The sequence below is a fragment of the Thunnus maccoyii genome, chromosome 16, assembly GCF_910596095.1.
Source record: "Thunnus maccoyii chromosome 16, fThuMac1.1, whole genome shotgun sequence".
In the NCBI taxonomy this organism is placed as follows: Eukaryota; Metazoa; Chordata; class Actinopteri; order Scombriformes; family Scombridae; genus Thunnus; species Thunnus maccoyii.
In genome coordinates this window covers 7,684,100-7,710,307 of record NC_056548.1, presented here as the reverse complement: position 1 = coordinate 7,710,307, position 26,208 = coordinate 7,684,100, and the positions used below count along the sequence as shown (strand labels likewise).

The 26,208-nt window shown below is 38.1% G+C and overlaps 2 protein-coding genes across 2 annotated transcripts; both read left to right on the top strand.

Annotated features, from left to right (window-relative positions):
* The first annotated feature begins 176 nt into the window (after positions 1-176).
* Positions 177-9,856, top strand: LOC121913973 (synaptojanin 2 binding protein). The gene is made up of 4 exons (XM_042436851.1): positions 177-949; positions 4,497-4,633; positions 5,506-5,601; positions 8,745-9,856. The coding sequence occupies exons 1-4, from the start codon at positions 886-888 to the stop codon at positions 8,886-8,888; spliced, it is 441 nt and encodes a 146-aa protein (XP_042292785.1). The 5' UTR covers positions 177-885; the 3' UTR covers positions 8,889-9,856.
* A 4,563-nt stretch (positions 9,857-14,419) lies between these two features.
* LOC121913971 (deubiquitinase DESI2) lies at positions 14,420-25,352 on the top strand. The gene is made up of 5 exons (XM_042436850.1): positions 14,420-15,235; positions 19,701-19,773; positions 21,960-22,053; positions 22,168-22,309; positions 22,597-25,352. Exons 1-5 carry the CDS (start codon positions 15,197-15,199, stop codon positions 22,840-22,842), a joined length of 594 nt encoding a protein of 197 aa, XP_042292784.1. The 5' UTR covers positions 14,420-15,196; the 3' UTR covers positions 22,843-25,352.
* Positions 25,353-26,208: the final 856 nt, after the last annotated feature.

The following is a 26,208-nucleotide window of genomic DNA, read 5'->3' as shown; positions in this document are numbered from 1 at the left end:
CATTTATGAAGCAGTGAGACACTAATCTGATAGGAAATGGCGGAGATCTCCATTACATCAATACTCCTGCAATAAAATAATAAAAACATTGCTCAAACATGCTTCCTTAAATGTATGTACAGCTTATTTATTGGAGTATTTTAATGGAGTATTTCCATTTTATGTTCTTAATACTTTTGCTGCACTACATTAGAACACATTATATTGTATTTTTACTACACCAGAGGTTTTTAAAGTGGGTGGAGGACCTCTTCAGGGGGGCTCCAAACAGTTTCAAGGGAGGTTCAGTGAATGAAAATGGAAAAATGTGACATTAGTTATTGAAAGATCACAGAATAGCCTAAATGTGTGTGATACAGTAGTTTGGGGGAATTGTACAGTTTTTTCACAGAGTCAGAAACAAATAAATGCCTTCAGACAGACCATTTTTCTATATTTAGTGTAGTTTAAAGTATGTCAAACAGCAATATCAGGTTATCTTCTGCTATCTGCTCAATTGTTGAGTATCTATGGGCTCAAATATCATAACCATGACCCTATAGGCATCCAGGGATTGAGCGAAACTACGCAAATAAACTAAAAGGGGGTGAGGGGTCGCCTTTTTCCAAGCTTTATCTGAGAGGAGGCCCAGAGAGTGTCAGACATTGAAAAAAAATCCCTGAACTCCATTCAATTCAGCGGTGTTGTAGTTCAAAGGTCAGCCTGCAGTTCCGTTTCCTTCCATCAGGGGGCAGCACAACCACAAGCCACCGTCTGCGAGCCGAAGGAAGCAAAATCGAAACTCTTCAATGAGTTCACCTTCAGATAAATAGTTTCTCCCCTCCTCATCTTCTTCTTCCTCCTCCTCCGTCTCTGAACACTTTAATTTAGTAGTCTCTACAAAACATGAATGGCTCTCTGCACTCCTCACCCAACGTGGTGGACATCCAGCTGAAGCGAGGACCCGCAGGTAAGAGGAGCGGACGAGTCTTCGGGCGGTTAGCCGAGAGAGAGACGCGCTAGCTGGCTACGTAGCAGCAAAGATCAGCCAACGCTAGTCAAGCTAAAGGCTAATTTGCAATTCAAAAATAAGCAAAAACCTCTTCCTATCCTGCGTTGTCGTGTACTTACAAACAGACGAAGATATTTGTGGAAGCCAGCTGAGCATTAACAGCTCTTAATTAATCATAAAAAGTATAATTTATCCACTTTAACGCTGTGTTGAAATCTTAAAAAAGAAGTAACGTAACTGCTCGGCCTGTCTGACAGTTTCTGCGCTGGTGATTTAATTTAGCTTCATGAGAGACTAACGGCTGGTTTGCACTTGTTGTTTTTTCTTCGTGTTATGTAACATTTTGTGAACTGATAGTTATCTCTGAATGCTCCTCTGAGCAGCAGTAACACTGTTGGAAAGATTCCTCTTGCACTTTGATCCATTGAGATAAATATCGGGATTGAATCAGCAGCTCCAGGTAAACACTGACATTTGCAACTATTGAATTTTACTCCTTTTACTTTCTAGGAAACTGGGCACCTTTTTACTTTTGTAAATCAATATATAACTTCACAAAATGAAAGCTAGATGCTGGAATTCAATTCTTGTTTATTTTTATTAAATTTCATGCCAAATAAGCACTTACATAAATTAAAAATAAGAATACAAATACGATGATCATAGATGAAAATATCACGGTAAACGGTATTATCATGATAATTACGTTTCCTGAAATCCTGCTATATATTCCAACACAAGTTCTTTAAAGTCAAGATGAAATGAAAAAATGCCTTTTTAAGCCTTTAAGATCACATCCTCAGTCATATTGTGCACCCATTTAAAAAAAAATATATGCCAAAAAAATCAATTTCTTTGTATTCTTCGATCGAAATCCAATCATGTTTTCTTCCTGTAAATATGGCGTGTGGTTACGTAGGCTTGAACCAACACATTTCAACCAATAATATCATGACATCCACCTATCAGTCAATCTTCAATTATCAGCAGCTCAGAGCTCAGAGTCATTATGACATGCCCACTTTTCAACATTCAAATCAAATTCCTCCCAACGTTATGTCTCACCTGTTTGTCCTGTTTCACTCAGAAATATGTCACGATGCGGAAGTTAGAAACTCACAAAATGCTGTTTCATCTGGTTAATGTTACATCTCATTACACAAGTATAAGAGAGTAAAAATCTTAGGTTTCAGTTCCTTGACATGGCAGTATGGGGAAAAAAAGAAATATTAAAATAGTAAAAGCAATAGAAACAGATGAGAGTATAAACAACAAGAGTATAAAACATATGAGTGTATGTATGTAATGTGTCCTACTTATATATGAATAAATATATGTGTATGTACAAATATATGAGCTTATGTACAGACGGGTGACAAATTAAAGGAAAAACCAACATAAAGTGTCTTATTAAGGTGTTGAACCACGACGTGCTGCCAGACCAGCTTCAGTATGTCTTTCTACAAGTCTCTGAGCTCTACTGGAGGGATGAACATCATTCTTCCATATTTTGCAGTGAACCTTCCCTCTAAGGGGACAAGTGGAGCCAAACCATGCCAGCAAAATGCCCCCCAAAGTTTAACAGAGTCACCAGATCTCCTCACAGACCTGTACCAGGTTTTTCTTTAATTTGTCACCCGTCTGTATGTGTGTGACATCAGGCAGGCTGCAGGCCGTCAGTGTCCGTTGTTCATGAGTCTGGTGGCCTGGTGGGAAAAAGCTGTTATGTGTTAGTGCTAAATTATAGTTAAATTACTTCACACCATAATCGCTTTGGATTTTATTCACTGAACTGCGGTCTGACAATAAATTGCAGTTTTGTAAAATCAAAACCAGTTAAATAATGTTCCAAGTTGAAGACAGTTGACTGAAAATTACTTCAAAAGCAGCTCAGCGTCTGTTAGATTCTCGACACACACGTTCATGTTTTGGAAATTCATGATTTTTTCCTGATGAAATTGGTTGATTGATATCTGGAGCACAAGAACTTTCTAGTAAATGTTATCTGCTGGGTGTTAACGGTTAAATACATTTTTAAAAGGCAGAGAAATTTGTAAATACACAGAGAACATAATAAAAGTTATTCTGGGCTCACAGGCCACATGTGGCTAAACAAAATAAAACTGCTGATGGAGGCAGGAGAGCTGCTCTGTGTTCATGGTTTCCACTGAAAACAATGATCATCATGGTAATGAAAATAGTCGCTGGTATTGATACCGTCAGCATGTTTCACAGCTGGATGTAATAGAGACCGACAGATACTGGATTTTCGGGGCCGATAGTGATATTAGGGCGTAAGAAAATCTGATATCGAGATATTTATGTGTGTGTGTGTGTGTGTGTGTGTGTGTGTGTGTGTGTGTGTGTGTATAAACACACATTTTTTGCAATGGTTCCTCAAATTACTTGTGACAAAGATATTTTACAGTTTAACAATAAACTTTATTGTCCAAAATGATATTAGTAAACTTCACCGGGAATTTAATAATTATAAATAACTATAAATAAATAAAAAAACAAATAGAACAATATATATATATATATATATATATATATATATATATATATATATATATATATGTATATGTATAATGTATTTATACAGTATATATTAAACTTGAATTAAGAAAAAGGATCAAATATACATAAAATGCTGCTTTTATAACTTTAAAAAATAAAAGTAATATCAGCGCATATCAGTTAACATATACACCAATACAGATACATCTGGGATTGGCTGATATAAACCGATATATCAGTCAGGCTCTGGTATATAATGGAAATGATGGTTTACAGTCTCTATTCATAACAATAACTGCATATGTCATAGTAAGAAAAAGCTATAAAATGACTGTTTCCATGGCTACTGACACTGTCCTCATCTCTTTGGTTTGTTTTTTTCCAGGGATTCAATTAGATGAATAAATAAATGAACAACATTGAAAATTAAATGAAAACCTAACGGTGGTTCAATCTAATTAACGAGTTACTGATTTATTACACTGTTGTTTGCAAATAATGCAGGAAACTCCTCTTTAGAAACTGAATCACAATTAGACACAAGAAGTATTTTGTTGTTGGAAAGTCGAGACTGCTCCAACTTTAATTTATTTCTTGATCAAACATATTATTTACTTCCTCTAGAAAAGTTGTCAATGAAAAACATAAATTGTGGACGGACTTTCTGCTCATCTTTTATCTTGTAGATGGAAAATGCAAAGTGCAAAAAAGAGAAGTAGTTTTGTTTATTTAAAATAGTTTTGTGTACTTTTGGCAAAGACCTAATTTTGTCTCATTGTATATAATTGAAGCGCTATTTTTGTTTTTATGTTTGTTTGTTTGTGGCCAGAGGTTTGGGGAGGTGAAATGTGTGGACTGCATTACTTATAATATCTACAGTTTGATTAAATGGGAAATAATAATAAAAGTATATTGCAAGAAAAAATCAAGCCTCCATCTCAAGCCAGTATCTGTTTTTTTGTTTGTTTGTTTTGGTTTTTTTTAGGCTTGGGCTTCAATATAGTCGGGGGCGTGGACCAGCAGTACGTGGTGAACGACAGCGGCATATATGTGTCCAAAATAAAAGAAGATGGAGCAGCAGGATTGGACGGAAGACTTCAAGAGGGGGACAAGATCCTGGCGGTAATAACTGTTGGCTCATATGGATGATTGTAGGATGTGGTTTAGGGTGTTTTTGATTGTCTATCACTTCTTACCACATGATTTATCCACTGATTGAACCATGAGATAAAAATAATGTCAATTATATTTCCTGTATTGTCTTCTTGTCCTTTATATCAGTCTAGCAACAAGCAAATTAGGATGAAATCGTGTTTCCATGATACTTGTAGTAGGACTCAACTAATGATTATTGTCATTATCGATAAATCGAAATGTCTTGTTTTGTCCCGACCAACAGTCAATAACCTAAATATATTCAGTTTATGCCATGAAGGACTAAAGAAAACAGAAAATATTCACGTTTAAGAAGCTGGAACAAGAGCATTTTTATCAAAATAGTAACTGATTAATTTTTTTGTCAATTGATTAATCAATTAATCGATTAATCGTTGCAGCTCTAATATTTACAAAAGTCTTAATAACATCTTAAATACAACAATGTGCCTTTACTCTGACTGATAGTCAGTTCCAGCATTTTTAAATGAAAATACTGAATTTTTTTTCTTCTTTGGGCATTTTTGCCTTTTATTATTTATGGGCAGTGAAGAGGCAGACAGGAAACAAGAGGACACAGAGATGAGTATGACATGCATCAAAGGTCCCCGGCTGAGTCGGCTACCAGAACGCTCCCTGAAACTTTTTTTTTTACCTGAAAAACATGCAGAGAAGGCAACAGAACTTCCTCTTAGTCTGCAAATAGTCCCACAAATCACACTCGCATGAGAGTATCGATGTTTTTAATTAGAAGTGAGGAGCACCATCTCTAGTGGAAATTACACTCTGACTAATAAATGAGTCGATTTTAAAGGTTTTATTATATTTGGCTTGTTTAGATCAACGGAGTCAAGCTTGAGGATCAGACACACAAATCTGCAGTGGAGCTCTTCAGGACAGCAGGAGAGGACGTGTTGCTCCGTGTTCTGAAAAAGGTAGGAGACGTCTTCCATCAGCAGTTTCTATAAAGTTGTTGTTCTTTATATAACTGGTAAATCTGTCCAAAACAGCAATGAAATATAAATAACTGTTTCATAGAAGCTCAATACTCAGGAACAGCCAGGACCTTTCTCACGGAAATAGTTTAGCCACCCAAGTACTCTCTGATTGTCTCGCAATATCAGACAATCAGAGATCTCCACCTACTTAAGTCTGGGGATTTCTAAATGCGCAGTAGTAGCAAACCTACTTTCATTTTGTCAAGGACACGCCTGACTGGAAATTATGCTCTCTTCCTCCCCATTCTCCTGCATAGTGAACTGCATGTGACCGTCTCGATATGAAGGATTTGTGCGTTAATACAGGGTTTGTTTTTTTTTTAAACTCTTTAATTGTTTCCTTCCAGTTTTAACAACGAAACCCGGGAGATTGCCCTCAGTCTTTATGATGCACCCCGTCTCATGATCAGTTTATTCAGTAGATAACGGCCTAAACAATAACCACACTGAATAAAGTGGTTTTTCTTGGCTGTGTGAAATAGCGCCTGTGTTCATGTTTTATTTATTTTTATAAAAACGTACAAGGGGGACCCTCAAAATTCCTGGAATTCCTGTAGTCTTTTGTCACCGTGTTCAGAGCTTCCTGCGATTCTTCCTGCTGGATTTCTTCCACAGTGGCGAATCTTCTCCCTTTCAGTCCCTCAGGCCGACGCTACCTAACCACACCTTACTTTAATGCCGTTGATGGCTTCCAGGTTTTTGTTTGAGGTGAGGTAGTCATGTAATTATATACCGCTAAAGGTTACGGTAAATGTCAAGGCAACATCCAGATCCACTTTATATACCGCCGTAAGTCTGAGCAGCAACATTTCCTCATATAATTGATTCCAGTGAACATCTGATATTTGTTCACGGCTGCTGGAAAAGATAAATTACAGCACTGAGACGGATGCAATGAAAGTTTTTTACTACGCTTTAAAACTGGGCAACGTGTCCGCTGGCCTTCAGTGTTTTTGACCACCAAGTCTTTAAAACTACGCTTCATATATTTTATACACAGAATATTTTCAGCCTGCTGAATAAAAAAGAAATATAATCTTTAATGTTCAGATAAGCCTACAGATGACATTAAAGCTTCTTGCGCTTCCTTTGGGTCCGTTAGTGTTTTACCAGCAGTGGAATTTGTCTCAACTTGTATTTCTTCTTTTTGTTTGGTGGAGCTAATTCAATTTTTCACAGCAGGTTTGGTGAGTTCAGCCTTTTTATGCTACAATAGATTTTCGTGCTTTAGACATTAAATATCACAAATACTTCTTAAAGGAGTTTTCTATTGTCTGAGACACGTTTCATGTTCTTACAGTAAATACATTTCTTTAAGGAGAGGTTCACCGTTTTTCAAATCTGTCTGAAAGCAACAGTCAACGTTTTATTCGCTGTAATCATTCGTCCTGTTCATACCGGCCATTTAAAGATCCCTTCCTAATGTGCTTTCCATGTAACTGACGACATTCACAGCCGTCATTTTGTGTAATAATGTAATTTAAAAGTTTATTTGAAGCTAATAAGAAGCTTCAGCCGTCCAAATCAGAGACGCACCGATCGAAAACTTTCAGCTGATTGGTCACGACCGATGACCGGCTCCGATCAGTCTCAGATTTTTTGCCGGTCAAATTTACACACATGGTTCACGTCGCACACACAGCGGCACAGACAGACACACACACACACACACACACACTAAAACTAAATTATATGAACTGCAGCAGAGACTCACCGTCGACTGATAACGTTACAGAACGTCTGCTGCAGTTTTTAACTTCTTTAAACATTAATTTACCAGTTTTATTTACCAGCAACATGTTGCACATCCTCATCACGACCACCGACAGGCAGGGCTGAGTCGGTCCAACCCAAAATATCCTGTATATAACACAAAGTTTACACACCGGGACGTGCTCAGCTGTTTACACGCAGTTTACCTGAAACCAGGTGATTTTACCTGTTAAGGAAAAGTCTGACATTAATGTTTTATTTAAAATCAACTAAGATGTGGCTCTGCTGTTAAAACTGCTGCTGTTTTTGTTTATATTGTATTTAATTTAACCTCTTTCTCAGTATCTGACACACTGACATGAATCCTGCTGTGTGTTTCAATCTGTAGAGAAAAATATAAAATAACACATTGGAATTAATACAGCTGATAAATATTATTATAGATATGATGAATAAGTAGAGCAGAGTGAAAATAAACTGCAACCGTTGAATAAATACTAAAATGAAGTTGATATTTGCTTTAAGTGCTGTAAGTGCTTTTTGATTACACTAAAATGGATAATATTTAGGAAATAACAAAATATTCTAGGTGAAAAATAGAGTGGGAAAGTACTTTGTGGTTCCCATCAGGGTTCATCTGCATCACTGACAAATATTTTATCAGTATTTTACTTCAATGAACTTAAAAGTTCATCATGTAGTTAGAAAACCAAATACTGTTAATGTTTTATGTTTTATTATGAACATACAATTTAATTTTCCATTAAAGGAAAAGTTACAAAAATGTTTGTGTATGCTGTCAATAATAGTTCATAGAAAGAAAATCGGAGTCGGCAGGTCAGACTTTTAAAAAAACGTTAATCAGAATCGGCCAAGAAAATTGCAATGGGTGCATCTTTAGTCCAAATGAGTCAAATCAGGTAAATAAATCCTTTCAGGCTTTTCACCCTTGTTGAGGTGTGGCTATTGTGAACAGGTGTGAACACTGCTGCCTTTAGATGTGGTCTGATGACACTTAATACAAAGTCGTTCATTTCAAATATACCTCAACCTGTAGATGGTGCAGGCAGCCGGCGACCTTGTCGATGCAACACATTCAGCAGGTTTTACAACAAATAAATCCAACAAAATAAGAAACGTTTAAAGTATCTGTAAGTTGATTTTCATGCAGTCGTGACACAAGCTGAAACCAGTGTCTGAAAATGTATAAAATGTATATTTTGGAGATATGATTTGTAGATAAAACTGAAAGAGGGTCAAACACGGCCGGTGACTCCACTTGTGATTGAAACACATTCAACAGGTGTTTTTTGTACATGTGTAAAATATTCAGTGCAGCTTTAATGTTACCGTTCTTTGTCTTGCAGTCGTCCCATCACATGAACGGACCTACAGGCTCACAACCGGAGTACAAATCTTCGATGTCCGCTCTGGGAGTTCTGGGTGTTTTAGCGGGAGTCGCCACCCTCTTTGGATTCCTTTACATGCGACACCTTAAGAAGCACTTTTAACCTCGCCGACATCATCTGTATATTATTTTTAAGATCAAAAACTTTGCTTAAGGCCAAAGAAGTGAAGAGGGAACAAACTCTAAAACAGTAGAACCTTTTTTTTTTGTTTTTTTTTCTGTTTTTTTTATTAGTAGGTGTTGGTGTCACTGATGAGTTTCTCCATGTTCATGTGTATTATGTGATTAATGGTAGCTTCTTGACACCCTTCCTATGCAAAAAGGATGCTTTCTCACCACAGAGATCACTTTTTAATAGATATTTTGTGACGGTAAGGAGAAGAAGAAGGATGTACACATGACATTCCTGCTGCTGGGCTGACGTACGCAGAGTTTGTATGCTGAAGATATATTAAATCCTCGGGTCGAGTCAAACCGCCTCGAGCTTCAGGGTCCACTTACAAACTGAAAGACAGTGTTGTGTTCAGTCCTTCGTAGGCCTCTCCGGACCCCCGTCACTGAATGGCGGATCTGTCCGAGGGGCGACGTGAGAGGAACCCACTGTATTTTCAGTTTCCAAAATTTATGCGACCGGGGTTGATTTTCATTTTGCACTGTCGCACAGATTTACAGGGGGGGCGACTTCCTGCTGTGCTACTTAGACTGAGCTATGGGTGATAAAAATGTATATCGTAACGGACGTCTGAGTGCCTTTTCTATCTATCACAAGTAATACTGGTGTTTGGTTCTTGTTCCTTATTGTGATCAAAATGAAAATCAACCCGTTATGTCCATAAATGCATTAAATTTAAGGAGAAGGCTGACAATATATTCTTTTTTTTTTGTCTTACTGTCAACAAATCCAACGAAAAACTAAGAGTGTGTTAGTCCGTCTCTCCATACGTTGACTTCCCAACTCAAGCCCATTGGTTCTTACTGGAGAAGTAAATCTTTAAAGGGACATATCATGCACTTTTCCAGGTCTGTATTTTAAATTTGTGGCGCTACTGGAATATCTTTGCATGATTTACAGTCCAAAAAAACTCCTTATTTAATTCATATTTAGCCTTAACGCAGCCCCTCGGTTCAGCCTCTGTCTGAACAGGTTGTTTTAGCTCCTGTCTCTTTAAGGCCCCCCTCCTGATAAACCCTATCTGTCCTGATTTGTTAGCTCCCAAAAGCTGTGTCTCGCCTCACTTCAGGTGGCTACGTAAACAAACAGTAGTAGTAAGATTTCACTTCTTTTTCTTGTTCTTTACTCAAAATGTCAACTTCTCAAATACATCTGCACATGTTTGAGCTGAAAACGGATCCGAAACATGAGAGTTGACAATGCAAACAACACATGGAAAACCTTAGCAACCGCTATAGCAACCAAGGCTACAGATGCCCATAAACTGAAGGCTGTTTATGGGCGTATGCGACGAGTTCATGGCAAGGTAAGAAAACCATTGCAAACAAAGTGATCGGGCTTGCAGAGAGCATTTCTACAGACGTTCAGGTCAAGTTTGGGAACTTTGACATAGATATCCAACATCATAATAACAGAAAATAACAAAAAGCCTAATATGTCCCCTTTTAAAAACAGGTCACAGATATAGCTACATTTCACAAGGCTCAGTAATTCCCTGAAACAGCTGGCCACTGTAATCTTTAACAAACGCTATTTAAAACAGAGTAAATTGTGCCTTTTGTCTGGGAATATTTTAAGCTGCGGATTTGTTGCTCTAGTGAGTATTTACAGCAGCAAGACGGCATATCCGGGATTGACTCAAAATAAACTACAGCGCTCATGTTCATCAGAAAGAAGAAACATGTCACCCAGTGCAACAGTGTGGCTCGTTTATGTGTTTTTAATAGTTTCTGTACAATAATTAAGGTCTACAGCACAGAAATAAGATAAACCAGGCTTCGGAAACAGATAATTCTTGTTATTGGATCAATTTAGTTGGTTTTGATCTTTTCACAGGATTTGTTGACAATAAGAAAAAATATAGAAAATCACCAGCTTTGTCCTTTTTTTTTAAAGCAAAATACACAGTTCAAAATCACTAAGTAGTTTATTATAAGGTGTAATATGGTCACTCAGGGTGAACCATTGAATCTGTACCGTGCAAACAAATTGTTCTGATATATCACATGATGGTGAGCAGCCCACGTCTTAATGCTCAGTCACAGCTGAAGGCTCTCTGAGAGATGCTGCCATGTTTGTGTTTTGTGTCACAGCCATATTTTTTTTTAAACATTCTCCTAGTTTTCCATCGGGGACCAGCGCTTGTAATCACACCTTCTGCTAAGTGATACTTGTGGGGGGGTGAATATGAAAATTGGAGTTTGTTGTTATAGTGGAAAATAATTATTTTTGTGTAAAGAACCAACAGCTTTATTCTGAGTTTGAGGGTTCAAAGAAATGAGTCGCTGTCAACACCTTAAAAAACGTTTATTTTGCACTAGCCACAATCATGGAACTCCTCCAGAAAAAGGGCCAAAGAGCAGATGAATAAGTGAATTGTGTGTGCTGAGTGTTTTTTTTTTTTGTCCACATTTTTCCGTCTGCAGCTCATCTATCATGTAACTGTCTCTGACTGTATGTGGCTCTGTTGTCTGTAAATACATTTCATGTTGCTCTGCTGAGTGGGATTGTGAATATGTGCAGTATGCCAGAAAAATAGACCAGAAGCACTACTAAATTATACAAATACTGTGTGTTTGACAGCCACGCACCTATTAAATTCATGTTGAATTCACCTGTTTGTCTTTCTTTCTTTCTTTGTGTTTCAGGCAGAAAATAGAATAGTTCAGAAATCTGTTGACTGTTGTTTTGTTTGTTTTTTTTAAAGTGCATTTTAGTGCATGATGCTGTAATGTAGCCGAGTCACACCAGGGAAAGAAAAAGAGATGAAAAGTTCAGAATAATTTTTTTTAAAGAGGTATTATGTTAAAATATGAAGTCAAAATTAAAAAAAAAAAAGTAAAAAATCTTAATTTACCTCCAAATTATGAGGTATTAATTCAAAAGTATGAGCTATCATGACAAAAGTATGATATATTTAGTCAACATTTTGAGATATCAAGTCAAGATATTCTACTTTTTATGTCCATATTAGGAGGTATTACATCACATTTATGAGATATTAACTCAAAATGATTTGATAGTTGGAGCGTAATTTTGACAGTAAGCAACTGTTGATTTAGTATCTGACTTTTCGACAAAGTAAATATTTAAATTTTTACTTAAGGCAAAGCTAATTCAAATAGCTTAAACCAGGTTTGTCAAGTTAGCTGACAACAACCAGACAAAACTGGATGCTGCCTGTTTAGAATAAAGGCAGATCGACTGACAAAAGCGAGGAAATGCACTATCAGCATACACTATTAAAGGTACACCATGCAGGATTTTCTTTAAAAAAAAACAACTATGTATAGACTCATACAAAAGTAATCCCTCTCAATCATTACTTATGACCCACTAGAAGTGTGTTGCAGTGTATTTATCTACAGAGACGCTGCCCCCTGCCTGTATTTTCTTATTATTTTGCTGTGTTCAACAGTTCTGGGCGTCAACCTTTGGGCAGTGAGTGTGTAGCCCCCAGCCATTTACGGCGTGCAGGGTGTGAGGTCGAGACTCGTAGAATAGCGACCAGGTTACATCACTGTCTCCGTCTCTCTCCTCTGCTCTCTGTCTCTGTCATGGATGTATAAAGAGCTGCAGGTCTGTGTGTCTGCGTGACCGAGGGCGGGGCTGAGCTACACACACGCAGAGCAGAGAGGCCACAGCGGACAGGATGAAGCTCTGCATTCACACAAAATCCGGCAATGCGGCACCTTCCTGCAGGGTTGTGCAGAAGTGTGGGCGTGTTTATTTGTGCTTTAAAACGTAACCGCTGTGAAACAATCAGAAAATAATGTTTTATTTATCTGTTTCACAGCCTTATTCTCACCAGTGCTGCTCGCTCTCTTCATTCACTCTCTAGCTCGCTTGACCACTGCTGCTCACTCTCTCTCTCTCTCTCTCTCTCTCTCTCTCTCTCTCTCTCTAGTTGAGCCGGGGAGGAGGGGCTAACTGTGAATGCTGTTTGTTTACCAACAGCAACAGACAAATCCTGCATAGTGTACCTTTAATGTTTGTTAGCATAGTACAATGGTATTAAACCATAAATTAATGATAAATAAGTGAACTAAAGTGAATCATAGTGTAGCTAGTCCTAATTACATAACCTTCAACTTGTTTTTAGCCAAGTCGCTGATGTTTCATATCACAAAATCTAAAACTATATTACAGTATTAGTATATATATGTATTTTCGGACCATTTTAACCTGAGTGTAGCAACCATGTCACAAACACAACTATAAATATTACTAATGACAATAACGGGTCTAAAGTTAAAGTGAATTATCTTTTTGAACGTGTCACAACGGCTTTTAATGGTTGGCTAATACAAGTAGAAGTAATTAGTAGTAGTAGTAATAGTAATTTATTTCAGTCCTTGATAACAACAATCATTTTAAACAACACATTTCCGAAATGAATGCACATAGAAATAAATAAATAACAATAAGGCACAATTAGGCTACACAAAAACTAAATTTTGAAAAAAGTTTTGAGAAAAGCTCCGTTTTATATTTACTTACCACCTTATTTTTAAACAGGTTTTTAAATTTGCAAAGTGAAATACACGTTCTTAATTCCTTGTCACAACTATTCCACAAGTTATTGACAGATATATATCTATTTTTTTTTATATTTGTCCTTACTAGGGCCAGGCGATATGGAAAAAATCAAATATCACGATATTTTTGACCAAATACCTTGATATTGATATTGCAACAATATTGTAGGGAATGAGATTTTTGATAAATAATCATCAGTAATGTGGATATAATGTCTAATTGAGTAAAGGCAAATAGTAGAGCAGCTAGAACAGTCTGGTAAGTTCAGAAAATGACATCACTTTACTGTAATGCAGCCTTTAAAACCAGGAAAAGACAACAGTCATGCCATATCACGATATTACGATATCCAAAGATGCTATCTAGCCTCATATCATGATATCAATGGAATATTGATGTATTGCCCAGCCCTACTCCTTACCTTGTTCTTTTAAATATACTTATTCCCCTAAATTAAAACTGGCTCTCTCTAATTTCAAACAGCCACTGAATATGAAGTAAATAATTTTGTGTATCATCTGTGCAGTTTTAAAGATAAACCAGATACAACGAATGAAGGTGAATATTAAACAAACTCCAGCACGGAAACATTATTTCTGTCAGCATACGTTGACAGAAATAGTAAAGTGGTGTGTTTTGTAACAAAATGTGCTCCTGTACACCCACCAGCAGCTCTGCCTCACATCAGCTGTTGGAGGATGTTGCCTCGGAGGCAGATATGACGTAATCAAACGCTTCAGTCCCAACCGGAGAGGGAGAGAGAGAGAGAGAGAGAGAGAGAGGCAGAGCCGGTACCGGATGACAACCTCACCATACGGATGGATCTCGGCTGCTTTGGGACTTTCTGATATACATTTTTAAAGCTTGTTTTTTGTCTGAACGGTTCGGTGTTTTGCTGGAGGAGTCATGTCGCGGAGGTTTGTGCAGAGCCTCTCCTCCAGGCGAAGAGGATGCTGGATGCGGGCCAGCAGCGGCAACAGCAGCAGCAGCGGCAGCAGCAGCAGCAGCAGCAGCACCGGCCGGGGATGCTGCTGGTGAACTTGGCTCTTGTAATTAACCACCATGGCCCGGGCGTCCTCTCCCACAGCTGCTCCAACAACCTCCGCGTAAAAATGGCCCGCACTCCGCCTCCATCGTCGACATCGGTCCGCCTTTTCGCCCGTGATGACAGGAGGGCGCTCCTGATTGCAACACTCGCAGGCCCTTCATGTCCTGGCTCTGGATCACATTATCACCTCTGATTTGATCATTTGAGCTGCGGCGGTTGCTTGTATTTGGCAAACAGGCTACACTTCCTCCTGCCGGCATCGATTTCCCTTTTACAACAGATATTTTTGGAGCAGCTGGAGATGGGCCGCGTCCACTGCTGCACCTCGCTTTCCAACGCTGGGATTTGAGTTGCATGCTTTCCTGACCTTACTTGTGATAAAGTCTCTGTGACATCTCGCCTAAGCTTCAGGTGGTCCGGTGTCTTTTAGACATTTCTCTTGTCTTTTTTACGCGCAGAGTTGTGTCCGTGCACTTGCGCCCTGCAGGGGAGGGGAGGGGGAATGAGCAGCCTCCATACCTCCACCAGCTGCCCGCTTCCTGCTCCTGCTGTCCACCGTGTGGCCCTGTGACTTCACAAGGGTGTGGAGGTGCTGACAACCTTAAAACGTGGAGGGCGGGGGACGTTTGCCTTTCCAGCTCAGGTTTAAACCATGGCCAATGAACCTGTCATCCTTAACGTGTATGATATGGTAAGACTCCTCCTGAACCAAACTGCACTCACCTTTTCTTCTTGTCTGTTTCTGGCAGAGAATATTTAATCACACAGCAGCATAGGAGGTGAATGCAGCAGTAGAAATAGCAGAGCCACCTGTTTCACTTCACACTCGGAGCCTATTTGAACACAAATATCACATGAAAAATAAGGTGGTGTTGTGCCTGCAGCAAAGGTCTGCGTATGTAAACACACAAATGTTGATTTTTCTGCTTTAAATTATACTCCTGTGGACTTCTAAACACTGGTGGACTGTTAAATCAAAATATGATCATTTTCTATGGAACTTGTTGAGCGCAGTCACACCCGTCATTATAGATTTACTGCAACACTAACCAATGAAGAGGGATGGCTGGTATGTATAGCCGACCAGGTGCATATGGTGCATCTGAGTCTCTGCAGGCATTGCATTGTGCTACTGCACGTAGCCAAATTCTGAGGTATCACTGGATTAAAAAAAAAGTCAAATTGGCCTTTAAAATACTAAGAGCAGCCAATTATTTTTGGACTTAATACATTGTAGATGAAAATTAGAGTTTCATACTCTGACCTATGGCCTGCTGTGAAACAAGAGCCTCCCTAAACCCCCTGACCTCTGTCACTGTGCCTACAGCTCACATGATGCACACACACGCACACGTGTACACACACACACAGACTCACACAAACCCCACACACACACCGGCAAAGGACAAGGGTCCTCATTCAGACATGTGCCCACAGCCTGGTCCTCTGTACTGCTGAACAGTGTCCTGTGTGAATGTTATGCAACACGTAGTTGTTGTAAATAAGAGAATTACTCCAATTACAGCAAAATATTCATGCAATAGTGAAGTTTATTCATACTGGTGTAGTATATAACACCCAGTAAATTGTTTATAACACGCTATAGTGTAGTTGTAAGCAGCTATAAGGACATTTTAAATGTTAATTATTGTATTTGTCAACAGTTATAACTTCTGCCTGATCTGTAAATGGTATGTAAACATTGAATTAATGATATAAGACAGCTGTAATCATATTTAATGATTCCCTCACTGTGTGTTATAAAACATTAACATTTATGAACAGATTTTATTGTACAAATCATTCACAAATGGGTTTATAAATGTGTTAAAACTGGTGAAGACATGTTGAAAAGTCTTGCTGTAACTCAAAGTCCTCTTATTTGATTTCTTACGGAGCTTTCAGCAGCATCTTGTCATTGGAGTGAAGAACAAAAAGTTATAACTAAATATTCATTAATAAATATTGTAGATCATGTACAAGTGTGCATACCCGTCCACTCACAATATGAATTACTATTTACAGTAGAGAGGTAACTAATGAGTGTAAATACATTCATGGCTATAGAGGAAATAGAGTAACTAGTATCAAAACTTGGGTTTAATATGATGAACATTTTAACAATATAATAAATAAACAGTTCATATTTCATGTTCATATAAAAGACACATTTTATATGTTTACACACCAGATACAAATGTTGTTATGAAGGAGTTATAGTTGTTGAGAAATACTACATTAAATACTATAATATAGATGCTTAAACATGTCCTTATATGTGCTCACCACTATATTTTAGTGTGTTAAATCCATTTATTCATTCTTTAAAAATAATTTGCTCATGATTACTAAATGGCTGTGTGGGTGGGTGTACAAATGAAATGTTACCAATGAAATAATTATAGAAAGTCTGTGGTTGACTGTGGAAAAACTCTTGTCCTAAAGGAATCTGTTTGTCTCCAAATGTTTGGGGTTTTTTTAAATTTTTTTTTTGCTCACTTGCAGCAAAGTATTTCAACAAGTGTTCTCATCTTTTAGCTCTCAAGACACGTACGCATATAACACTCAAACACAAAGCCAGGTGCAGTTTTGGCCTCTCTTGATACCTTCAAGCCTTCTCACTGATGAGAACCTCAGTGGGGCCCAGGAGTGACAGCTGCTCAAACAGCTGATTAAATTCCAGCGCGGCTCTGCTGTGCCGGGACTTAACAGGTCATGCAGGGGCTGTTGAAGAGGGGGCGAAAGTCATCACGAGGGGCGGCGACAGTCAGAGTCAGACTTAAATACTCCTTTGCTGAGAATTAAACACGAGGAGGCAGCGAGATCCGCCTGAGAGTGAATCATCCGAAGAGGGATGATGATGATGATGATGATGATGATGAATCGATGAGCTTCAATGTGAAATCAGTGTGACTGGTAGATGTGTGTAGTGGTGCATGCTGTATCTGCAAAGGCAGGGGATCATTGGGTAGACCACACGGATCGTTACAGCAGCGTTGGCACAGAACATGATTTCACACGAGAGAGAGAGAGAGAGTGCAGAATCAGAGAAGTATGATTTACAAAAGCAAGATAGGGGACTTGAAAAGCTCCCATAATTCTTCCGGGAGTCGCTTATTTAGGCAGTCAAGGGGAAAGTCAGGTCATTTTTATCTGCGGCTTGTCACAGACTCATTTCACTCAGGTGGAAGAATAGATTATTTTCTTGTAGGATGCTTAGAGGTTGCTTGGTTTTGCTTTAAAGATTTCCATTTGTGTCCCTAGTGTGAAATAGCAAAAAGCCAGTGAGCCAATAGGGTAGAGGTCACTGCAGAAACATGAGAAGACTCTGTAGACGCAAAGCAAAGTGGTGGATATGCTTTTATTGAATCAGTCTGAGCCCGGAAATGTGTTCTATTATTAATAGAGGACAGCTGGGACAGCGTGGATAGCCTTTAGCATGTTTCCTCAGGGGTGTCTACGGGTATGGGAGTGTCAGTGGGTGAGGGGCGGAGAGAGAGAGAGGGGTCCTGTCATGAATCAGCTTCTGATGGTCTGCGATGAAGGGCGACAGGGTGGCAGAAAATAACGCCGACCCAGGTTTGATGGACAGGATCTTTAATCATGTGAATATTTTCTTCCACAGTCCAAAGATGTGCAGGTCAGATAGATCAGAGACTCAGTGTGGGATTGATTGTATGGTGGATCAGCCCTGGGTGTGTTTTCTGCGCAGTGCATGTTGGGATGCCCCCACTCTTACAATCTCTCATAGGAATAAGTAGAGAAAGACAACACATGAATGAATGTTTGCTGTTAAATGCAGATTAACAACAGTTTTCTTTGAAAATTAATTAAACCTTTAAGGGATTGAGATGAACAATTTGTCCCAGTGAAGATGAAGAGGCAATAACAATGATTCACAGACAAACAACATCAAACAAATATCATCAAGTGCTTTAATTAATTCGTCTTACATTTTCACATACAGTGGGAGGAATTGTGGTTTAGGGACACTTTAGCATGTCTACAGGAGGATCTATGGGATCACACTGCCAGCGTTGCAATTAATGGTCAACCTGCTCTCCCAACTGAGCTGCAGCCACCTCACAAGATCATGCCAAAAAATTAGAATTAAACAAAATTTGATCGTAAAATTGGTAAAAAGAAAAGCATCATGTAAACGATAACATCCCATAAAAAACCTCAAATGGCACCTTAAAAACAGCCCAAGAGTTGTCTAAACCTGTGAAATAAATTATATCAATCGAATACTATTAAATAATTACTTGACAGTTCCAACATCTGTATTTCACAGATGTGGAGAAGAAATCATTTCATTACATTATTATTCAACTCTTGTTGGGTCAAATGAGGATATAATGTGTAGAAAGAACACTTACCGGTTAGTCCTGATGCCAACATTATAATTTATTTAATTGGCTTTCTTGTCTGAGAGTTGGAAGAGATGATCAATACCACTCTCAGCCAGCAGGTGATTAGCTTAGCTTAGCACAAAGACTGGAAACGGAGGGAAACAGCTAGCCTGACTCTGTCCAAAGCTAAAAATTCACCGACAAGCAACTCTAAAGCTCACTAATTACGATGTGTTGTTTGTTTAATCTGTACAGTGTAAAAGCGACAACACTTGGACCCTTGGACAGAGTCAGGCTAGCTGTTTCCACCTGTTTTCAGTCTTTATGCTAAGCTAAGCTAACTGCCTGCTGGTTATAGCTTCATGTTTACCGTACAGATATGAGAGTGGTATTGATCTTATCATATAACAAATAAGTGTATTTCTCAAAATGTCAAATTTAATGGAAAAATTAAGTTCTTTACATTGAATTGATTAGCAAAACTGCATTATAGTCATTTTGCTCCATTATTATTGATTATTAATCATAGGATCTACCTCTTCATCAGTATCATGCAGCCTTAAAAGTCACAGAGATCAGCATCTCTCCTGTAAATTATAATTCATCCAGCAATCAAAGCTGATGTATTAGTTTCAGGTTCAGTATAATAGTATTTTCTACTCAGCTGCTGCACTGTTTACTTCCTGATTAAACTCTATTTTTAGACATTTTTTTTGTTTAATGACCAAATAATAAAAGATATTGATCCTAAATTATTATTCTCCTCCTAACTCTCTCTCTTTTTATTTCCCTCTTTGTCTTCAGTACTGGATAAACGAATACACTTCCAATCTGGGTATTGGAGTCTTCCACTCAGGCATTGAGATCTATGGCAGAGGTAAGACATGTCTCTGAAATCCCATTACAGTTTGTGAACAGGCCGAACTCACATCACCGTCTGATCGAGAGATACACAAGGCTGCTTTCACGGACGTAGATGAAGTCTGGTTTTAAAAATGGGATTGTGTTCCTAATAACATGACCCCATTTCTCTGGGTTGACTCACCAATGACTCACTATGTGTGTTGTGTGTGTGCTTTGAAAAAAAGGGGAGGCAGAAACCAGCGTGAAACTGGATCACTGAGAATTCCATTATGTCCTTGCAACCAGAAATATTGGTTCTGTGCACCAAGAAATATGATGTTAGTGAAAATACAGTCCATACTAGGGCAGGAAATAATTCCTTTTTATGAAATTTAGGCATAATATCTGATGCTTGCTGCATATTTTTGCATAAAATCCCATGAATTTCATCATATTGCATTTCATATGCCATCGCTGTCAGGTGACAACTTCCAACTGCAAGAGCTGAAATAGAAGTCATAAAATAGTCATAAAAAGTTATATTTACTGACTCTTGCTGCCTATAGTCTATCATCTGAACAGAATCTGTGCGACGTATGAGACCCAGGACCACAGATTTATGGGTTTCAGAAAAAAAAGTTTTGGATGTGAGTTTAATCAAAAGAGTCTGGTCTTGCTGGAGAGTAATGACCAGGCATCTTTGTGTTTATCCAACAGAGTTTTCAAAGAGAAGTAGTTTCATGAACCAAGAAGTGATTTCAACCCACAGACACTGGTGAAATTACTTAACCCAAATACAATGGTGACATACTTGTACTTTACTTATTTCCTTCTTCTGCTACTTTATACTTATACTCTCTGAGGCAAAATTTTTTACTTCAATACATTTATATGGCAGCTATAATTATGAGTTATCTTGCAGATTAGGATTTTACACACAAAACATATAATAATTTTTAAAAAATATACTGTATATATGTGCGTTGTTATAGTTTAAACTACCAAAGAGTATACAAAGTAGTTAAAATAAGCTCAAAATGACATATATGTTTGTATACCAGTAATAATAATATAATAATATATAACTATCACAATTTAGTCTGTATTTTGATACTTTAGGCTCATTTTACTGATAATACTTAAAGGAAGATATTGAATGCAGTACTTTTACTTGTAAAGTATTTTTACATTTTGTTATTGCTGCTTTCTGGGAGCATTTTTACACACATTCACCTCAAGTTTTGGACCTTTGACCATGTTTAACATAGAAATCCGACATCATAACAGTACACAAATAACAGAAAATCACAAAAAAGCATGATATGTCCCCTTTAAGTAAAGAATCTGAATATTTGTTCTACTGCAGAGTATGTGGTCCTTCAAATGACGTTAAAACATCAACAAAAGTTTGACTAAAATGTTTACATATGGGGCGGCTGCAGCTCAGGAGGTAGAGTGAGTAAACAGAAGGTCAGTGGTTCAATCTCCGGCTCCTCCGGTTCACATGTTGAAGTGTCCTTGGGCAAGATACTGAACCCCTAATTGCTCCAGATGGCTGCACCATCAGTGTATGAGTGTGTGTGTGTGAATGGGTAAATGTTGGCATGTACTGTAAAGCACTTTGAGTCGTTAGTGAGACAAGAAAGGCGCCATATAAATGCAGCCCATTTACATTTACCATATGGAGACTTCTAATTATAATACATCTCTGTCCAATCTCCAAATTTGGTGATTCTTAATTTTTCAGACAAACTTAAGGTTTGTGTTTCTGTGTTGGTTGAGAACATTCTCATAGTTTTTAAGCTAAATAAACTATTTATAAATCCGATGGATTATCTGGTTTTCACCGGATAGCAGAAAGCACAAATTGCCTAATAAAGTGTATTCTTATTTCATCCTGGACTACTTGTTGATCCATAACAGTATATTTGTTACTTTCTTAGTTGACAGACACAGCACAGTATGATTGTTGTTGCAGTGTCAAAAGCTACATACCTTTTTAAAGGCACTGTATTCGATAAGCTTTGCCCCTAAAGTTCATCACTGTTTTCCGTTATACTGCAGTAAATACAAGGCAGAGAGGCTTGTAATTAGTCAGGCCTAATGATTTAAATACAGTGTGACAATGAATAACTGCTTGATTCTGTGTAATTACAGTTGTTAAGTGCTTCCATTTGAAGAGTTTCACTGTGTTTTGCATCTTTGTACTCTGCCACATAGAATTTGCATACGGGGGGCATCCATACCCTTTCAGTGGCATCTTTGAAATCAACCCTGGAAATGCCGCTGAACTGGGAGAGACATTCAAATTCAAGTGAGTGTTCACAGTTTAGCACACAATGCCACTGTGACGTTGTTACTGTAATGGTAATTAGGTAGAGATAAGTGTGTTGATGAGTCCTCTTCTTTCTGTGTTTTTTTTAAACAGGGAGGCCATTGTTTTGGGCACCACAGATTTCACAGAGGAGGACATAGATAAAATCATGGAAGAGCTCGGTAAAGAGTTCAAAGGCAACGCCTACCACCTCATGCACAAAAATTGCAACCATTTCTCCTCCTCGTTGTCTGAGGTCAGTCTTGGGGAAAAAAGAAGTTTTCTGATACTGTTTTTACTGTCCAATGTTTTTTATTTTTAACTCTGATATATATTTATTGTACATTATAGGAAAAGCTGGAGTGTCCCTTTAATATATACATAAAGAATATATTTTAAGCATGTAATACATCCACAAAAACATTACATCTATTGGTTTAATTTAATGCTACTTTTTAAATGTCTAACACATCAATAGACTTAAAACAAAGACGTTATAGTAAGTTGCAGCTCACATGATCAGATATTTTGACTTTTTTTCAGTTGCTGTGTGGACGGGAAATCCCTCGCTGGGTCAACAGACTTGCCTACTTCAGCTCCTGCATCCCCTTCCTGCAGAGCTGCTTACCTAAGGAGTGGTTAACTCCGGCCGCCCTGCAGAGCCACATCAGCCTCGGCCTTCATAAAGAGGAGCAGAACGAGTCGAGCGACGACGACCCGTCGTCCCCGTCCGGCGCTGGTGCCACCGGCTCGGGTTCCTCCCGCAGCTGTCGCCACACGAGGGTGTGAACTGCCTCGCATACTCTGACCTCCGGACCTTCCTGCCACCGCTGCTCGTGGCTGAAGTGGCATTAGTTGGCTTGAACAACCACCTGACCTCATACTGTTTGTCCTCTGAGTAAAGAGGCAGGAAAAGAAGAGTCGCCTCTTCACGAAGAGAGCTGCTGCCAGAGACTTCAGACCTACAGAGGCCCTGCCTGTCCTTTCTACACAAGACAGGAAGTCAGAGGCGAACTTTGACCTGAGCACTGAAGCATGGCTCAGACTCAACAACAACAACCACTTGTAGATCTGAAATTTGTAGTACGTTATTATTAGTCTTTTCCATGAACCTTTAAACCTCTGTCAGCCTTGTTCCCTGCCTTCAGAGCTGCTTTTGTAGTATAGACACCTGAGACTACTGATAGTGACATTACCAGGAAATTGCTAATCTGCTCAACAAGTTCTCGTTCAATAACCTCTATGTGGCCTTCAGTTGATATTGTTGACTCCGCTTCCTTTTTGTGGAACTTTAATAGTTTACTTTGGCCATTTTAGAGGGTTTTGGGGTTAAAGAGGATTCGTCTGATCCTTGAGTCCATGTATTGCATGTTGAAAGAATTTGACAAAATAACAAACATCCAACTAAACTTAGACACCACACTTCTGATCATACCATCAAGTATTTCTTCTCTCTTTCCTTTTGTATAAACAAATTATCTAAACCGAGACTTCTTTTAAACAGTAAACCCGCTGAGACTTCTTTTAAACCTGGCCAGTGTAACCCGGTCATAGACAACTGTAAACAATCAAGGGCAAATACTGTTCAGTTTAAATAGTCGCTGTTCATACAGCCTTGGGCAGCCCAGTCACTATTTGTGAACATCTCAGAGACACAATGAAAATCGAGCTGCTACACTGACAATTATTGACTTTGTGACCCAGTACAATTTTTGTCTACGCTTTTATATCCAAATGATCTTTATATTATATTGGTGCAATAACTTCCAGGCTTGGAAATGAACATTTATGCCCAGAGATTGTTCTTGGGTGACACTGGTCTAATAATTTTTTTTCACCATTAAACCGGTCAAGACTGAGCTGCCAAGAGACAGAAAAGCAGAAATTCAGTATTCTCCTTTAAATTACAGTCGTCCTTAAAGGAACAGTCCAATATTTTGAGACTTATTCACTTTCTTGCAAAGATTTTGGTCGATAAGAAGATTGATACATACTTGCAACTGTATCAACTGTATCAATATCAAGCTACAGTGAGCAGCCGGTTAGCTTAGCATAAAGACTTTAAACAGATGGAAACAGCTAGCCTAAAATCCACCTAAAGCTCACTAATCAACATGTTATATCTTGTTTGTTGCAAAAACATCAAAAAGTGAAGTGTGGTTGGATTGGTGTTTATAGTAAATAACTTTACGGTTCTAAAAGTTAAGGTTGAAGTATAATTTGAACAGAGGATGATGTTTTTGTAGCTAACAGTAGCTAGCGAAAACAGCGAGCATGGCTCTGTCCAAAGATTACAAAATCCACCTAGCAGCACCTGTAAAGCTCACTAATTAACATGTTATTTCTCTTTGTTTGATCCATACAAAAACAAGTGTAAAAACATAAAGTTGCTGTTTTAATCAGGCTAGCCGTTTCATTGCACTAAGCTAACTAGCTTCTGGCTGTAGCTTCATATTTATCCTATAAACATGTGAGTGATATCAATCTCCTCATCTCACTCTCAGCATGAAAGTGTAAAAAAGGTTGAACTATTCCTTTAAGACCATATTTCTATGTTTGTTTTATTTCAGCTGTGAACTGAACTTTAATATATTTACAGATACAAAGTGTTTTAAGGATAGGGAACAACCCTTTTTTAAAATATGTATTTCTGAGGTTGCATTTGTTGCAGTGAGAAAATCATAGTCTCATGACGAGATAATATGATGTCATAAATTATTTATAATTATTGTGGATTTAGCATTTTTGCTGGTAAAAATCATTAATGACTATTTCTCCCTCTGATACTGATGGTGGTGGTTATTATGATGATGATGATGACAAACATTGGCTCCTTGTAGTTTTACTCATGTTGCTTGCTTTTTTTTTTTCAATGCAAAAGCTCAGTGAACCAGGCCACATGTGATTTAAATATTTTTCCATCCCTCCTGCTGTAGTGTGTTCATGGACAGCTACCCTTTCTCAGGAAGGTTATCATGACTCGTAATAGTGACAGTAATCCTCATTCCTGCTGAACACCTTGATAAAGTGCTTCATATTCTTAAATAAGCTATATCCTTATTTATTTTTGATGTAGTCTTACATTTCACCAAGTGTATTGTGTTCAGATTTTTGCTATATTTTGAGTTGACAGGGGCTGTACAGTGATCAGTATTCCATTGCCCAAAAGTCTTTGGCACTTTCTACAGAGCAGACCAGACAGGTATTTTTTTCTATTGTACTGTGTCAACCTAAACCTTGTATTTCCTTTTCCTAACCCAAGGCAATTTCAAGAATGATGGTATAGTACTAGAATAAAGAGATGGAATAACGAAGAAATGTTCTGCTTCTTCTGTTGCAGCCTCAAATATAGGTAGAGGTGGACAATTTATACCATGAAACAACATAAGTTTGTCAACTGTCAGAAATAATGCCATACTGTTTATTCCATTAAGCTCATGGTTGTATTGCAACTGCAGGCAATGTTAAAAATCAATGAGCAGGACTGTTTAATGACAATATTTGATGTTTATATGGTTTTTAGTATCAATGAAGTGCTTTGATTTGTCAGGAATTTAACTTTACTTTCACTGGATTAGACAAAAACAGACATTTGTGTCCATCTGGTTGTTTTATCCATTAACAATTTCTAAATTTACTGTACTAGAAAATGTCTTATGTCACCATATATTTCATTTCAACCTTTATTTTAGATTCTTGATCTCCAGAAACCATTGAGGGTGACTCTCATTTACAATGATGCCAAGAAAAACAAAAAAACCCCACAAACAACAATGAAACAAACATAGTCAACAAAATCAGTTAAAACAGTTACAGACAGGCAGTGAACAGTTGTTAATTATATTTCTGAAGTATCCAAGAGGTATGAGAGTACTCAGTTTTAGGTCACATTGCAAGAGGTTCCATGAGTTTGCTGCACTAACACTAAATGCAGTCTTTCCAAGTTCAGTCCTGGCATGATGTACCTGAAAAGCCAGGCAGTCACTGGCGCGGGTTAGAAGTGGACCAGAGTTCCTGTGCAACAGAGATGTGATGTATGATGGTAATTTTCCAGTCAGGGCTTTATAGATATACAGATACCAATGATTATTGTACCTCCCAGTCAGAGAAGGCCAGCCAACCTTATCATAGAGGATACAGTGGTGAGTATTGTTG